Consider the following 16905-nt stretch of genomic DNA (forward strand, 5'->3'; position numbering starts at 1 on the left):
GCCACTGACATACAGCAGCAGGAGGTGTGTGCTGTGAGCACCCACTCTGGGACCGCATTCCCTGACTCACACCCCGATTTCACCCCATACTCACCAGGATACTCTGCATCATCTCACCAAATTTGTCTCCCTTTCTGTACAATGCTTATCCTAGACTCATGGATGGATTCTGAACTTGAAGGAAGGTGCTGGGTATGATGTAATGACCAACTGAATTAATAGACACCAATTATTTATTACTAATATGGGCTTCCCCAGTGGCTCAGCAGTAAAGAATCTGCCTGCAATACAGGAGATGAGAGAGATTTGGGTTCAATCCCTGGGATGGAAAGATCCCCTGGAGGAGGAAATGGGAACCTATTCCAGTATTCTTGCCTGGAGAATCTCACGGACAGAGGAGCCAAGCAGGGGGTCCATGGGGTCGCAAACAGTCGGACATGACTCAAGTGACTTAGCAGTAGCAGTATTTATTACTAACTAAGAAGTTGCGATGATTGGGCTAGTAACATTCTTGAAACACTGATACACACACACACACACACACACACACACACATGTAATCACAGTCCCGACTTTAAATTCTGAGCTGTGGGATTTTGGACAAGAACATTTTACCCCACCGAGCCTCAGATTCTTCATCTGTAAAATGGGTACAAGAGTGTGGGGATTAGAGGCCGAGGTATAGTGTGCAGGACAGAGCAGGTGTGCAGGTCAGACGACCAAGTGCTGGACCGCTATAGGGTCTGCCACTGACTCTTGCCCCCTGAGGACACTGTGCGTGCAGTTAGAGGAGTCCCAATTTCCAGTCCCCAGTTCCCATCCACTGAGGTTACACAAGTCTCAACCCATCTCGGGCCTCACTTTCCACAATCCTGAAAGGAGGGATCACAAAGTCTTTCCTATCTATCTTACAGGGGGCTTTGAAAAGATGAAGCACCCTGAAAACTGAAAGGTATCAGACATGTTGGTATTCATTCTTAGTGTTATTAAAACCCTTTGGCACTTGACTCTTTGCTAGCCGTGGCAGTTTTAAAGAAGTTATGCAAAGATGTGGAAGGAACCAGTACACAAATTGGATCACTTACTTTTATGGATGGAATCATAAACAGGCATTTTTAATTTTTCAAGGTTTTTTTTTTTTTACCATGACCCATTAAAAGGGTTTATCATATGAATTTCTAATGTCATCAAAATGTAGAAATGTTGGAATCTCAGTTTATTCTGCCTTGTGTCCACTGTGATTCAGATAAGGAGGGGGCTGGGGTGGAGGCCAAGGGCCTCTTCACAACCTTCTAATCCCTCTTGACTTTATTGTGTCTTTGGGGTCATGCCCAGGACTCTTCTTTAGGAGCATTGAAGCCTTTGGCAACAAGGGCAAATCCTCAGGATCTCAAAATCTCTACGGTCAATGACTCTTCCCAAGATAGCAGTTTTCTAGCTATGTTCTCTAGAATGTCTGAAATAGGGAGAGTTTATCTCAAATCTATGTATAGTCTATGGTCAAATGGGCTTGGAAAATTTAAATGAAAATTAAACATTGTTTTCCCCTGCAAGACTTGGCAGTGCCTTTGCCAGTGAACATGCCTTGATACCAAGATAGAGCCTGGGTATAGTGTCTCCTAAACATATTGACCAGAGAACCCACTTTCTATGCTGCATATTATGGGACTGGAGTTTAGAAAGACTTCATTCTGGGGGGCTGGAAATGATCTTTAAAATTTCATTTCACTCCTCTACTCAAAATCCTTCCATGACTCTCTAGAGCTTACAGAAGCATCTGGCAGCCAAAGCCCTTCAGAAGATGGCCCACATTTACCTCCTCATCTTCGTCCATCTCCACTCCTATTCTCCCAGCTTGGGCTAGCTACTCCATCCACTCACCATATTTTGGGTTCCCTGACTGAATCTCTAAGGTTTAGATCAAGGTCCCATATCTTACATGGAGCCTTCTCTAGCTCTAAGCTCTTGCAACTGTGGTATTTAAGCTGTTTTTTCCTCATAAAGTCCATAGACAGAGAAAGCTCCCCTTTCTTCTTAGCACAGGGAGTATCTTCACTCGTGTGTGTGTGTGTGTACACACACACACACACACACACACAAACGTGCGCGCACCCTGACCTTTGATCTTGATGAACGACTCCAGACTTCTTTCCCCAGAGACACTTGAGCACCGGCTCTCCCTGGTGGTTGTCAACACCTCCCTTCCATAAACCTTTGCAGGGCTCCACCCGGTGAAACTACAGTGTCCATGTATGTGTCTGTCGGCTCATTTATCAGGATTTCATAAACTTTCAGAAAATACTCATTTTGGTTAATTTTTCTTTCTCTCTGCTCTCACTGTTTGGTCCACACGTACACTTGGTTTATTCCCAGCACCGTTCAGAAGAGCCAAACCGGAGGTCTGAACGTTAAAAAGCATTCATCACTGAGGGCTCCCAGGTCTTGCTTCTCAATGAGTCTCCAGGGGGAAGAGACTGGGCATCTATTTTTCTTAAAGGTTCCTGAGGTCATTCTGATGCTACAGAGAATCCACGCTCTGAAGCCCCTATTCCACACCTTGTACTTTAAGGCAGTGATTTATTGATACGGAGTTGTTCAGGATAAAGCTGGATGGTTTGGAGGGAAGTGGACTCCAGAGTTGGGTAAATTATTCAGTTGTCTTGTATTTTCTTAGAATCCTTTCCCAGAGGTTAATGGTTTAGGTCTGAAGCTTCAAAGAAGCCAGGACACTGTAATTTTAAGTTGAAAGTCGGACGGGCTCCAGGACTCGAAGGTGCTGGCATTCTGTGGATGCCCTACCCGTACCCCTCAGCACTCTTTGCTCACCCAGCTTTGGCCGGTTTCCAGAGTCTCTGAGAATCAGCCAGTTCAGCCAGCTCAAGGGGTGAGAGCAATGCTGGGGAGCCAGTGTGTGTCCAGGAGCACCCCTCCTCCAACAGTGGATGAGTGGGTAGATAAACACCCCAGCTCCCTTGCCCTCTGACAGGAACTCTCTGAGCCATGCTAAATACAGCTTCCTGGGGCACCCCTGTAGATAAGACACCTGACTATTAACACACACTGTATCTACTCCCTTTCCTTCTCTTCTCATTTTCTTGGTGCTTTCTAGGATCAGCTGCCAAATAAACCACTTTATCTCACACCATTGTCATCCTGTCTGTTTCCAAGGGAACCCACTCCAACAGAGCAATTCTAAGCAGCCAAGATCCTAATTTTCTAGAATGTTCCACAATATTCTGGAATAAGGTCTCAGCTTATCAAAGTTTTTGGATTCCGGCTTCTGTGTTTATTACTTAGCATCAACATATGTGCTCTTAGCTAAATGCTGTCTTGTTATCGAAAGTTCCTTCGTGTGCATACATCTGGTTTTTGAATCTCAATTTCCTGTCACACCAGGAACCAATGTTCTTCTCTCCCATTCTCCATCAAGGCTAACACATGATTTGGGCACAGAGCAGGTGCTCAGGAAACTCTCTCTCCTTGCTCCACTGCAAAAAGGCATGTGCAGGAGAAGGGACGAGGCAGTGCAAGGTAGGGGGGACTCCCTTCCTGCCTTCCCCCTACCCTGTGTGACTCGGGCAAGCCTCTTCCCCTCTGTATGCCCTGGTTTCCTTACGTGTAAAAGGAAGAGATCAAAACTGACGGTTTCTAATATCCTTGCCTCCCTCCCCAGCTCTTCCTTTCTTGACCTCCATGAGCCAACAATTTAGCCATTTCAAGACTCCCAATCCCCAGCCACATCCTAAGAGTCTGGGAAGGTATGAGGCTGCTAGGGCCCTCGGGGGCTTACCTGTCCCTCTCGTGCAGCGCCAGCCTCTCAAAGTGCAGGTGCAGCTTCTGGCCCTCCGGAGCCTCGATCGTCCACACGCAGAACTGGCTCCCACTGGCATTTGCAGAGTGACTTGGGGACAGGACGCGGCCGATGGTGGCATTGTGCACCGCCCCTCCACAAGGGGCTGGAGCCAGACGGTAGGGGTGGGTGGGCAACGAGAGGATTGCAGAGAGAGGTGGAGGGGAGGATAAGTGGGTGTTTTATCCTTCTCTGACCCCAACCCCTTAGGAAGAGGAAAACCGTGGGCAAGTCCCCTCCTCCTGAGACAGGTTCGTCCTGTTTGACAGGAGGTGCAGTCCCCCGACTGGAACCCCTGCCACGTGCGCTCCACGGTGGGGAACGAATGACTGTGAGTTAACGCACTGGCTGCGCCCTGGTTCTCAGCTACAAAATGGTAATGAAGAAGGACATAAATAGGCAGTTCTCCAAAGAAGTCTGCTTTTAGTACTTAGTTAAGCACTCAAAAAATTCCGCCTCACTAACAATAAAAGAAAAGCAAATCTAAACTACATTCTATCTCCGTCCACCTAACTGGTCCAGATAAAGAGCAGCAATAAACGGGAGGCGCCATCCTCAGTGATGAGAAATGGTCGCTCTCATTCAGGTCTGGTTAGAATGCAAATTGCTATGACCTTTCAAGGGGGAAATCTGATGAAAAATATGGAAAATGCGTTTAAACACTTTGACCTGGTAGTTAAGGTTCTGTGGACTTATGTCAAAAAAAGACTTACAGAGTTTCACAAAAATGTATGATGTTTACTGTTTGATTGCTTTTAAGAGCAAAACACTGAGAAACAACACGAATGTCCACTTACAGACGCTTGGTTAAGTGCATGCCATTCATATCGTTTTTAAAAACCTTGTTACCAAAGAGTACTTCAGAATATAGGAAAATACTCACTATATTTTAAGTGGGGGAAAAAAAGTTAGAAAATGGTCCGCCATACCTATTTCAATGAGCTGTATGCAAAGATCAATTGAGATCAGGGGTATAAAAGTGATTTGTCAGACTCTTCAGCAGTTTCGTATTTCTTGGAAATATTTTTTTTTTTACCAGAGTCATATATCACTTTTATCATAAAAATCTAACATACATGAAAAAATGATTTGTGAACTGAGAAGAGTTCTGCAAACGTTGGGAGGTAGTTTTATTCTTAGAAGATATTTGGCTCTCATTAAATGTTTGTTGAATGACGTCATGACTAATAAAGAATTGCAGAGATGAGAAAGGCCGATAGCTCCCTTGCCTGCTCTGGACTCTGCTGTGTCCTACAGCAAAGATGTTGCTAGGAAGACTGGCACTTTTTTTCAGGACCACGGACAGAGTACCCGGTCACCCATCTCTCCACTCTGCCTCATGTCCCAAAGTGGAGGTTCAAATCTGCCTCGTGTCACTTACCTGCTGTGGATCTAGGACAAGTCCCTGAAGCTCTCTGAACCTCTAGTAAAGCGGTAATAATAATTCCACCCTCCTTATGGGCTGAGGTGAGAAATGAAATACTGCGTGGAGAGGGCTTGGCGCCATCCCTGGCACAGAGTAGGTGCTCAGAATGCAGGCAGTCTTATTGCCCTACAGCTCAGGGGCCGAGGAGATGGACGAGCTGTCCCTGGTGGGGGGCTCCAGCCATCTGTCCTCTCTGAGCGGCTGCTCATTTGCTGCCTCTGTGCTCCCCTTCCTTGCCTTATTAAGCCGACTGATGACTCTGTTTGGCTTCAATTTGCCAGCCGTGGCTCCCCATCCATCTTTCTTAGCACAAATTGAGGCTTAATTCCTCTCTGATTTCATACATAGATAAAAATTAACTCGAGGGAGGCATGGAGACCAACTGCCCAATGGTTTGGATTTTTCTTTTCTTTGTTTAAACACACACACACACACACACAAAATTCTGAACTGCCTTGAGAGAACAATACTGCAATCATTAAATCTCGGAATTTACCATCAGCTCTCATTTGCATCTTGAATTCCAGGGCCCACAAATGCCTGGAGGGCAGGAAGGACGTTTTTCTTATTCCCAGTATCCTGTTTGTACGTGGCTCATGGCCTGGCACATAGTAGGTCAATGTGAGCAGCCTGTACTCTCCTGGCCACGGTCAGGACTTTTGAGAATCTAACAGGGTATTACTCTCTCGATAACTGAGGATGGTCAAGGTTGCGACCACTGGTGCAGAGAGAGTGCAGTATAGTGTGCTTCTCAATCTATGATGTGCAGCCCATGAACCACACAAAGAGCATACTAAATGCAGATTTTTGATTCGCTTGGTTCTGTATGGGGCCCAGGATTATGAATTTCTAATAATCTCAGCAGTCTGCACTTTAAATAGTGAATGTGTAAGGGAAACAGCTCAAGAGAGAAGGACTCTAGATCCAGTTCAATTTCTATCTGGTGACTGAGGAAGAAACTTCACCTCCACGAGCCTCAGTTTCCTCATCTGTGAAATGGGGATAATGGTTCACATCGTGTAGGACTGCTGTGAGGATTTACCACAGCCCTGGTGTATGGACTGGGCTCATAATATGGCAGCTGTCACATCAAAAGCTCAAGCAACAACAACCAGAAAAAAAAGCCCATAAATTAGACTTTGTCAAAATGAAGGACACTAGGGGGCGACAAAGGATGAGATGGTTGGACGGTATCACCGACTCAATGGACGAGAGTTTGAGCAAACTCTGGAAGATAGAGAAGGACAGGAAAGTCTGGTGTACTGCAGTCCGTGGGGTCACAAAGAGTTAGACACGACTTAGTGACTGAACAACAAAAAGCACACTATTGAGAAGTGAAAAGACCACCCACAGAGTGGGAGAAAATATTTGCAAATCATATATCTAATAAGAGACTAGTAACCAGAATACGTAAAGAATTCTTACAACTCAAGAAAAAGACAACTACATTTTAAAAATGGGCAAAAGACTTGAATAGACTTTTCTCCCAGAAGATACACAAATGGCCAACAAGCATAAGAAAAGATGATCAATGTCATCAGCCACTGGGAAAATGCAAATCAGAATCACACTAGGATACCTTCACACTCACTAGGATGGCTGCCACAATAAAAAGAAGACATGGAAAATAAGTGCTGGTGAGGATGTGCAGAAACTGGTACCTTCATACATGGCTGGAGGGAAAGGAACACGGTGCAGCCAGTGGGAAATACTTTGACGGTTCCTTCAAAACGGAAATGTGGAATTACCATGTGACCCAGCAACTCCGCTTACGGGTACATAAGCCAAGAGAAATGACAACGTATGTCCACGCCAAAACCTTTACACACATGTTCATAGCAGCACTATCCGTGACACCTCCGAAGTCCAAAACAACTTGAATGTCCCCCAATAAGGGAACAGATAAAATGTGGTCTATATAATGGAATATTATTCAGCCATCAAAAGGAATGAAGTCCTGATACATGCTACTATCTGGATGAACCTTGAGAACACCACGCTGAGTGAAAGAAGCTGGATTCAAAATATCACATAACGTATGATCCCAGGCATACGAAGTGTCCAGAGTAGGTGAATCTGTAGAGACAGAAAGCAGGGGCTGGGCACAGGGGGAAACAGGGAGTGACGGCCAATGGGTCCCGAGTGTCCTTTAGGGGGTGATGACAGAAGTGGTGACAGCTGCACAGCACTGTTAACGTCCTAAATGTCACTAACGGTCACTTTTATGTCACGTGTGTTTTTATCATGTAACGAAACTGGCTGCCACCACATTTTTGGAGCAGTCTCTTTCCTAAGGTCAGTCTTAACACCACGGGCTTCCCTTGTGGCTCAGACAGTAAAGCATTTGCCTGCAATGCGTGAGACCCAGGTCGGGAAGATCCCCTGGAGGAGGGCATGGCAACCCACTCCAGTATGCTTGCCTGGAGAACTCCACGGACAGAAAAGCCTGGCAGACTATAGCCTGTGGGGTCACAGAGAGTCGGACATGACTGAGCGACTAACACTCTCCCTTTAACCCCCGGGGGCTGGTCTCTCCTCTCTTGGGAGACCATCCATGGTGGGTCCGGCTGAGGCTGGCGTGTACCTGAGCAGATGGGCTCCCGGCTGCTCCAGTGGGGCTTGGAGGCATTGATGCATGTCAGTGTCTTGGCGCCCTGGAGCTCATAGCCCAGGTGGCAGTGGAAGTGGGCCTCCCCGCCCGAGTGCAGGTCCATCACCGTGACGTCCCCGAAGTCAGGCCGGCGGGGGAAGCTGCAGCTCAGCATGAAGGCTGGGGAGAGATGCCGGGGCAGACGGTCGTCTCTCAGAGCCAGAGACGGAGAACGTGACCCACATCCCGGGAGCTGGTTTATGCTGAGAAAAGATGAGGCCCCCGGGGACTCCCGAGTGCTAAAGGAGTGTATTTTTGTGACTCGAGTTAATCACGTGCTGCTGAGACTGCCGGATGAGCACTTTTCTCTAGGCTCCAAGCTCACCCCCACCCCCCACCCTGCCTAACCGGAGACAGCGGGTTTGGGGTGGAGGGGTCCCCACCCCTCCCCGGAGCCTCTCTCCATGTGGAGACAGAACTACTTTCTCCTTGAGCACAGGAGGGACGGGATCACCCAGGTAGGTTAGTCCCACTGCACGGGCAGCTTAGCTGTTTGTTAAAAATGCAGGCTCTTGGACCAGGGTTAGGAGAAGCAGTTCTTTAGGAAATGCCAAGGATGTGAGAGCTGGAACTAAGTCCCGGGAGGTCAGGGCTTGGGCTGTGGAAGAGACTGATGTGAATTTACGTTCTCTTACTCCATCACTTAAAAACCAGGTGACTTTGGGGAAGTGACACAGTGCCCTGAACTTCACTCTTCTCCTCTAGGACTGTCCCTATCGCACGGGTGGCGGTAAGGATTAAATGGGAAATGCCAAAGGAGAGCCTCCTTTGGCCAATGTGCAGTGCACAAAGCTTGCTGGATGCATCGAGTGGCAGAAGGGTGCACATGGCCACATTGAGCTCCTCAAGTTTTATTTTCATAAGAGAATGCAGAGTCCATCCCTGGACTGTGGTTTGACCTCTCCTGCAGTTGAGGATTTCTGCATTCCCAGTACTCATGAGGAGGACTGAATTCAAGTTCATGGCTCAATGAGCCATTTTTTTGCCCATTTTTTAATTAACAAAGACAACAGATGCTCATCTGCATACTGAGAAGGTGCGAGGGAACGGATACTCCTGTATACAGTCATCCATCTGTTTCAGAAACATCCAAGGGGAAATTTTTAAATGAAGTATTTTTCCAGACATTTGGTCAATGTGATGTAAACGTGGATGGCTGCTGATTTCCCGAGGTGTGGCGAAGGGAGCCCCCTTCCCTGGCAGATACTTGGCAAGTACCCAGGGAGAGCTCCCAGGAAGGAAGCGTCCCAGGAGGTGGGGGGAAATGGGATGACACTGAAGGAGAGAGAGAAGGAAGAGAGAAGAGGGGGGTGGGAATGAAGCAAGGGAGAGGAGCAAGAAAAGAAACGAAGGAAGCTGGGACTTTCCGGATAGTCCAGTGGTTAAGACTCCGCACTTCCAATGCGGGAGGCCGTGGGTTCAAGCCCTGTTTGGGGAACTAAGAACCCATATGCTTTGTGGTGCAACCAAAGAAATGATAAGAAAGAAAAGAGGGAAGAGAAGGGAGGGAAAAGATAAATAAAAAACAAAAGGAGACCAGAAGCAGACAAATACAAAAGAAAGTGGAGAAGAAGGGAAAAAAAGCAAGGGACCCTGGCGGCAAAGGCTCCCTCCCAGAAGCCCGTGGGCCTTCATGGGGTTGGTGTCAAATTCAGGGGCCATGAACTTGAATGGGAAAAGGGGGCTTGCTTATTCTTCACTGAACAGGTTCAGGGTTAACTGCAAAGGTAGACGACAAACTGTTACAGTCACAGTACCGTGGCTTTGTCAAGGGAATCAGATATGTTCACATCAAAATGAGTATCTTGACATATTTCTTATGCTCCTTTGAAATTACAATAATTATCAGAGCCACTGGGAAATATGATTTAATGTGTTAATAAAGAAGCACATAGATTATGATATCATAGATCAGAACAATGTTTTGACAACTGCTATCCAATATGAACGGCTTCCTTTTGAATTGTATATATTTTATTTTATGCTCTCAAAAACACGAATCTAAGGGACTTCCCTGGTGGTCCGGTGGTTAAGAATCCACCCTGCAATGCAGAGGAGCTGGGTCTGATCCCTGGTCAGGGAACCAAGACCCCCTGTGTCTCGGGACAACCAAACCCGCATGCAGCAACTAGAGAGTCTATGTGACACAATGAAAGAGCCGGCACGTCGCAGTGAAGATCCTGCGTGCCGCAGCTAAGACGAGATATAGCCACATTAATTAATTACAAAAGGAATCGGGAATCTAAGAAGGGGTCCACGGTGTTACCAAACCAGCACAAAGAGGCTGGCAGTCCTTGGTGCTGGAGGGGAATGGAGGCCAAAGGGACACCTCAACAGCCCCGGCCCGGCCTTACCCTGGTAGTGCAGCTGGAAGGTCCCGAGGCCGTCGTCCTGGAAGGTGCGGAAGTACACGGAGATGGTGTTGGTGGGGCTGCGGATGACCTGGCCCTCGACCAGGAGCGTGTGGTTGGCCAGGACGGTCAGGGAGGGGCCGTCCACCCCTCGGATGGAAAGCAGCTCCCCCTCGGACAGGTTCACGCTCTTCACCTGGGGACGGGCAGGGGCAGACAGGACCTGAGTTGTGTTTGAGACAGCGGGTCCTCCCAGGGTCTGAGGATCCCCAGGCAGCAACCCCCTCAAGGGGCCCCTAGTCCACGGGGTGGACGGGGGCCGCGACCCAGCCCTGGAAACTCTTGGAGCCCTGGGAACTTCTGGGCCCCCTGCCAGCTCCCAGGGGAGGCGCTGCAAGGATCTTCAGCCCCCTTCATTGGGTCCCACAGGAGAGGCTTTCTGGAGGCTGGCAGCTGAGATAGATTTTCCTGCAGCTGGCAGGTAGGGGTAGGGCTTTGATCAGCTTGGGCCTGAGGTCCCACCTCCAGGGAGACAGGAGAAGGCATTTCATCTGAAGGTCAGCTCCAGGGAGGAGGGAAAATTTTTCTGTTGCTCAGGGTCCCCAGGGCCTAAAATAGTGCCTGGCACATAGTAGGTGCTTGACTATGTGCTCGACTTTGCAGACTGACTGAAGACATTCTTGCCCTTCTGCACAAACTGGGGAGGGAGTGCGGGGTTGGGGGAGGGGATGGCTATCTCTAGGGCTTTCTCAGGTCCACGTTCTTATCCTCCCCGATGCTGGCTTCAATGGCAGAACCTCCTCACAGGACTGTGTACTTGGTTTGCCGAGTCCACTTCCCAGGCTTGGGAGAGGAAGAAGGGAGATACTTTACTTACAAGGATAGTGAACAAACGGAGGAGGGGGTGGGGTGGGGACTTAGTCAGTCCCCAGTGCCCAATTTGAATGTTTCCAATTGCCGTAGTGTGGCCAGGGACTCCAGATCCTCTGCCTCTTGTGTAAACAAGGCAAGAATTACCCACGAGCCCTTCCCCTTTCAGCCCATATATATATATACACCTTACTCTTTTTTCTCTTTGATGAACTCCTACTCATCTGCCAAAGCCCCACTAAAATTGCCCTCCTCTGTGACACCTTCCCTGACTGCCAGGGAGGTTGCCTGTCTCTCCACTGTGATCCTACATCCTCTGTGAACGCCTGTTAGAGGTCATTTCAAACGGCAGCCCAATGTCTTCCATGTGCGTCTGTCTCAACCATAAAACAGTGACCTCCCTTAGGGCAACTCCTGCACCAGTTTTGACACCACCATGCCCCCCATTGCTACGACTGGAACATTATGGATGCTCGATGAAGGAACTCTGCTGTCCCTGACAACAAGCGCCACACAGTATTAGACAGAGTGGATCTATTCAAGTGCAGGGAAGTGTTCCTCAACTGTCAGCATCAGATGAACGGCAACTTTTCTCCAGTTTAATTCCGGGAACATTTATAAAGTACCGACCACATGCCACGTGCTGGGCCAAGCTCTGGGCACACGTTCTGCCGAGAGGCTTATCTTTGATTCTCTCTAGAAGTCAGAAAACCTTCCTAGGGTAGAGTTCTGCTTAGGTCATGCATGACTCTGCTTAAAATCTTTTGGGGGCGCTGTCTTGCCCATGAGAACAAAGCGCACACCCAGCCTTCTGCCCTTGGCCTGGAGGGGTCTGCCACCACGTGGTACCGGCCTCCATTTCTGGCTTCAGGGCCGCCCTTTCCTCTCCCGGACGGTGAGCCGGACAGGTCACCACTTGTTGCCACGTTGCCTCAGTGCATATAAAAAAGCGCTTCTAAAGATGGGGCGGTGGGTTGGGTGGGGAGAATGGGTAACAGGCATTAAGCACCCTCTCTCTCCCCTAGACTCTGGCTGAATACTCTGTGCACTGTCATATATATTCCTCCCTGAAACTCCATAAAGTAGCAACATTTTCATCTCTGTTTCACTGATGGGGAAACAGACTCAGAGAGGTGGAGTCCCTTGCCCAGAGTCATGCAGCATTAACTGGTAGAGCTGGGACTTAAAACCCAGGCACTTGAGGATGATGCTACCCTGCTTTTCCCTTCTTAGTTTGCAGCCAAAAGTTTATGAATCAAATGAACCATGTGGGGCTTCCATGAGTTTGTGTGTGTTGAACAAGCAGGATATCACAGGACTTTCCTTCTGGGTATAACGGCTTACAATCTGTCAATACATCCCCTTCCCTCCATGTGTGCCAAGCTAGTTCTTCTGAGTTGGGAACTCCTATTCAACTGCCAAAGCCCAGCTCAACTCGTCCCAGTTAGGGCAAAGAGAGAACCAAACTGGTTAAGATGAAAATAAGCCTGACTCAGATGGCCCTTCAGAGGAGACCTTCTGCTGGAAGAGGCAGCCAAGGCAGGGCAACCTCGTGGGGTTACCTGGAGCTCCACCCCATAGCCAGTGTAGACCGTCGCGTTGTACGTGCACTCCAGGAAGTTGTTGAGGGGCAACGGCGGGTAATCACTGGAGTCGATGTACCCTTCAGGGTCAGAGAAGCTCACACTGCAGAGAGCTGGAGGAAAGGCACTGTCATCAGGACACAGAGAAGAGCTGAGGTGGCATCTCTCAGGTGGGCTGTTGGCTGGAATAGGGCCTCTGAACACTGGTGTTCCCATCCCTGCTCCTTCCCCTGCTGTTCCTCCTCCTCAGCTCCACACTCAACATAATAATCAAATGGCAAGAGCTGACACGGGACTGATGTTTCACTCTTATCTTAGAGACAAGTAAAACAAAGCTCAGAGAGGGAACACATTTGGGCCAAGGTCACACAATGAGCAGGGGTCAAAAATCCAGAGCTCCCAGTCTTTCCTGAGCAGCCACATTGCATCTGTCCCAGATCAACGTGTAATTGACAGCCGATGCCCCTGTGATGCGCTTGAAGATGGGATAGAAGACGGAAGAAAAGACTGGAACACGGAAGTGTGTTCTATCAAGTTCACGAGCGGGGAGAGCAAAAGCACCTTGGAAGGCTAGGGCTTTTTAGGCAGGTGAAAGGACTCTGTCCTGGCGGAGCGGTTTTGAACCCTGCTCTTCAGCTGTGAGACCTAGGGCAGGTTGTCTGATGTCTTAGGGTCTCAGGGGTCTCATCTCTGAAATGGGGATGCTAGTTTTGAACCCCAGGGTCAAGTTCATAGCTAGGGCTGCATAGATGGTAACCAATGGCAGGGCATGCACCTTCCCGGCCCCACCCCCCCCCCCCCCCGCCCCCACCACGCACTCCCTCCCCCCGTCGCAGAAGCTGCCTCCTCACAGTGGCTGCAGCGCCGGAGGGGCTGGGGGCTGCCTACCTGGGGCCTGCTCGGTGGTGATGACTGTGGTGGTGATGATGGTGGACGTGGTGGTCTCCTGGCTCTCCTCTGAGGCTGACCCGGTCAGCTCGGTCTCCCCTTTGTCCATCACCGTCACGGGGCTTGCATCCTCGGGGGGAGCCTCCGGGGCCTCCTCGGGCACGGCCGGCGCCCCGGGGTCGGGGCTCCGGGGGAGCGTGTGGGCCACCAGCGGCTGCGAGGTGAAGGGGGCGATCTGCAGGGGCGCGGGGGTCGTGGGGACCGCGCCTTCCTTCCGCTCCAGCCAGAGGGGCTCCTCGGAGGACAGAGACAGCGGGCGGGTCTCCTCCCCTGCGGAGGCCATGGGGTCCTGGTCACCGGGTGGGCGGGGCTTCCCCGGGGCGATGGACAGAACTGGGCCCGGGGATGCCGGCTGGGACGCGGTCCTTTGCGTGGCCGCTGCGGGCGTGGCCTTCGGCCTCAGCTGCTTCCTGGCCGAGTTCACCTGCTTGAGCGAAGGCGGCTTCTTCCTGGCGGGGAAGGAGTGCCTGGTGCCCGGCTCCTCCGGAAGCGGAAGCAGCGTAGACACAGCCGCTGGGTCTTGAGGCGCGAAGGGGACGGTCCCTTCCAACTCCGGCTCGCGAAGCTCATCCCCAGACTGCACTGGATTCAGAGGGGCCGTGGTCACGCTCTCTTCGGGGTTCTCCTTGCTCAGACTGCTGCTCCCCAGGATTTCGGAGGGCAGAAGGTAAGTATCTGATTGGCCGGCATCTCCCTCCGGGGGCTCATCTTAGAAAGAGAACAGAGGCCAGTTAGCGTGGGGCCGGGGACTTTGAGTCCTCTACCCGGCCCACGCTGAGGGTGGCCCGTTTAAGGTGGGACCCAAGGCTTGCCAGGACGCTGGCACATTTTGATCCGTAGATGTGGGGCTGCCACCTTTCTTTCCTTCCTTTTGCTGACTATGGAGACTTAGAGTGATCTGGGCCAGCCCCAGTTAAGCATTAGAGCTATAGAAATCGAGGACGCAGAATCTCATGGTCCTAATAAGAAAGCAGAAACAATCGTATTCAATGTGATAAATGCTTAGGAAGAGAGCAGCTCTGTGTGCCAAGAGGACAGAGAGGATAGGCCTCTAATCCAGTCTCTGGGCGGGACCACCATGTACAGTTGCGCAGGTTGCTCACTGCACAAGTTCATCCCAGTAAGAGGATGAAAGGGGCTGTAACCAACCCACAGTCTCTTCTCCAAGTTGTGTGCCCTGACTCAGGGCTGTATTGTCCTGGGACTGGGGAAGTTTGGATGTTTTTTGTTTGTGTTTTGCTTATTTTTAACTAAATACTGTACAAGTGACCTTGTAAGAGCTGCAGGAAGATTTGAGGATCCAGAGTTATGAGGCAGAACAGAGGAGTGTGGGAAGACCCTGGAGGCCTGGCTGAGGTGGGTGGAAAAGAGGAACGAAGAACAGGGGACAGAGTTGGGGGGTGATTAGAGAGAAGGCTGGGGAGCAAGGAGGTCAGGGTCAGGCTCTGGTGGGCCTTGTATATCCTGCTCGTTCCTTGAGATTTATTTCTGTCTTGAAAGTAAAATCGCCTATAATTTTAAATAAGGGCTGGCCCAGGCCACTGTTTGGCAGAATCATGTCTGAAAGCAGCCTCATCATCTACTTCTTTGACATTCAGTTCTGCCAAATGGAAGCTGGCAAATGGCTTTACCTCTCTGAGCCTCAGTTTCCTGAGCTGTGACATGGGGCTGTTGTCCCCTGTCTCCTAGGGTGGTCATCGTACAAGAGGGTGATGTAGGCAAAGCAGACATACACATTTGCACAAATGGGCCCCTCACCCACAGTGAGCGCCTGGCATCGGCTGCTGTCATATAATCACCCCTCAGCAGGGGACCTGAGCAGTCAGAACACTCCAGATGAGGAGCTCGAGATAGAGAGGAATTACGTCCTGGGGGACAAAGGACTGATCGCTGTCCTTGTCAGTTTCCCCGCAGAAAGACACTCACTCAGCCACACGGTCTTGGGCCCTTCAGCACTGTCATTCAAACTGATCTCCCTCAGAAAGGTTCATTCGCTTTCATGGAGTCAGCAGTGGTAGTGGCTCAGTCTATCTAGACTGCAACAGTGCGATTGAAATCAACAAATATTCCTGTGGTATAACACTGATTACCGGCCGGTGGGCATTCCAGGCCTATGGGAACGCTGGGGCGGAAACAGACATCGGGGAGGAGAGGGTGTGCAGAAGAGCTGAGCACAGATCCAGGTCACTTATGCCAAGCAGGTTGTCTTGGTCCAAGGTGGGATGCATTGAGGCTTTGGGGTTAGACCTGGGTTCAGGTCCCACCTTTGACAGTTGCTAGCCACATGGACCTGGGAAAGTCCAGTAAGCCTCTTTTATGTAACAGATCATGGGATCAGATCAGACATGGGGCTGCTGGAAAGCTGTAGCTTTTACGCTCACAGTCGCTTTTATCAGATGATTGGTACTGACCATCTTTGTAGATTGTCAAATGAGAAGGCTATGGGGCAGAAAGAAGAGAGGATGAGAGTTCAATACACCTGGCTCCCAAGACCCAGCTGTGGTTCGACGCACAGAGCTTGGATGCAGCCAAGAGCTTGGGGGACCTGCACGGTGGTCCTCTCCCGGCTGCCACTCCCCATCATAACTGGGTATGTTATGATAGGTAGGTTTCTTCTTCTCTCGGTGTGTCAGATGGACAGCTAGACTGGATGAAGTCTAAGGATCCTTCCAGCTCTGACATCATTGATTTTTCAAACAATCAGGTGACTGATAAGTATGCTCAGGGCCTGTTGGTGATCTTGCTAAAAGGGACAAAGTGACAACCTCAGTCCTGACACGGGCTTGTGAGTTTTGTGGGGCTCTCTGGCTACATTCGTTTCTGCCAGTCTGTCCACAAAAATGTCCCCTTGATCACAAGGGACTGGAGGAGAGACAGGAAGAAGAAGAGGGAGTGGGAGACAGAGATGTTAGGAAAACACGCTGTGTCAAAGGTGATAAAAGATTATAGATGATATAAAGCACGTTGATGTGCCTTGGCCATAACAACAGTGATATTTATAACATTGCCTCCTGATTGCTTTATTGAGTGCCGAATATGTGCCAATATTTAGCTGAATATTTGTTAAACGCTTTGTATCCATTACTTCATTTAAGTCTTTCTCGACCTTATTAATTAGAAATCAGTATTCTTATTTTACGGATGGGCAGATGGAGGTTTGGGATATTCAATAACTTTCCAAGATCATAGAACAAAGCTGGGTTTCCTGCCTTGGTTTTCCTGATGGC

At 49.7% G+C, this 16905-nt stretch overlaps 1 protein-coding gene across 3 annotated transcripts in view; it reads right to left on the reverse strand.

The window, feature by feature from the left end:
* Positions 1-16905, reverse strand: part of SEZ6L (seizure related 6 homolog like) — a 191487-nt gene that overhangs the window by 55894 nt on the left and 118688 nt on the right. For all 3 annotated transcript variants that reach the window (XM_027566454.1, XM_027566453.1, XM_027566452.1), the window contains exons 2-6: positions 13619-14386; positions 12710-12843; positions 10281-10473; positions 7861-8046; positions 3791-3956 (exon numbers count right to left, since the gene is read on the reverse strand). In XM_027566454.1, coding sequence (XP_027422255.1) covers positions 3791-3956; positions 7861-8046; positions 10281-10473; positions 12710-12843; positions 13619-14386 — 1447 coding nt within the window. The remainder of the gene's footprint in view (positions 1-3790; positions 3957-7860; positions 8047-10280; positions 10474-12709; positions 12844-13618; positions 14387-16905) is intronic.

The sequence above is a fragment of the Bos indicus x Bos taurus genome, chromosome 17, assembly GCF_003369695.1.
Source record: "Bos indicus x Bos taurus breed Angus x Brahman F1 hybrid chromosome 17, Bos_hybrid_MaternalHap_v2.0, whole genome shotgun sequence".
In the NCBI taxonomy this organism is placed as follows: Eukaryota; Metazoa; Chordata; class Mammalia; order Artiodactyla; family Bovidae; genus Bos; species Bos indicus x Bos taurus.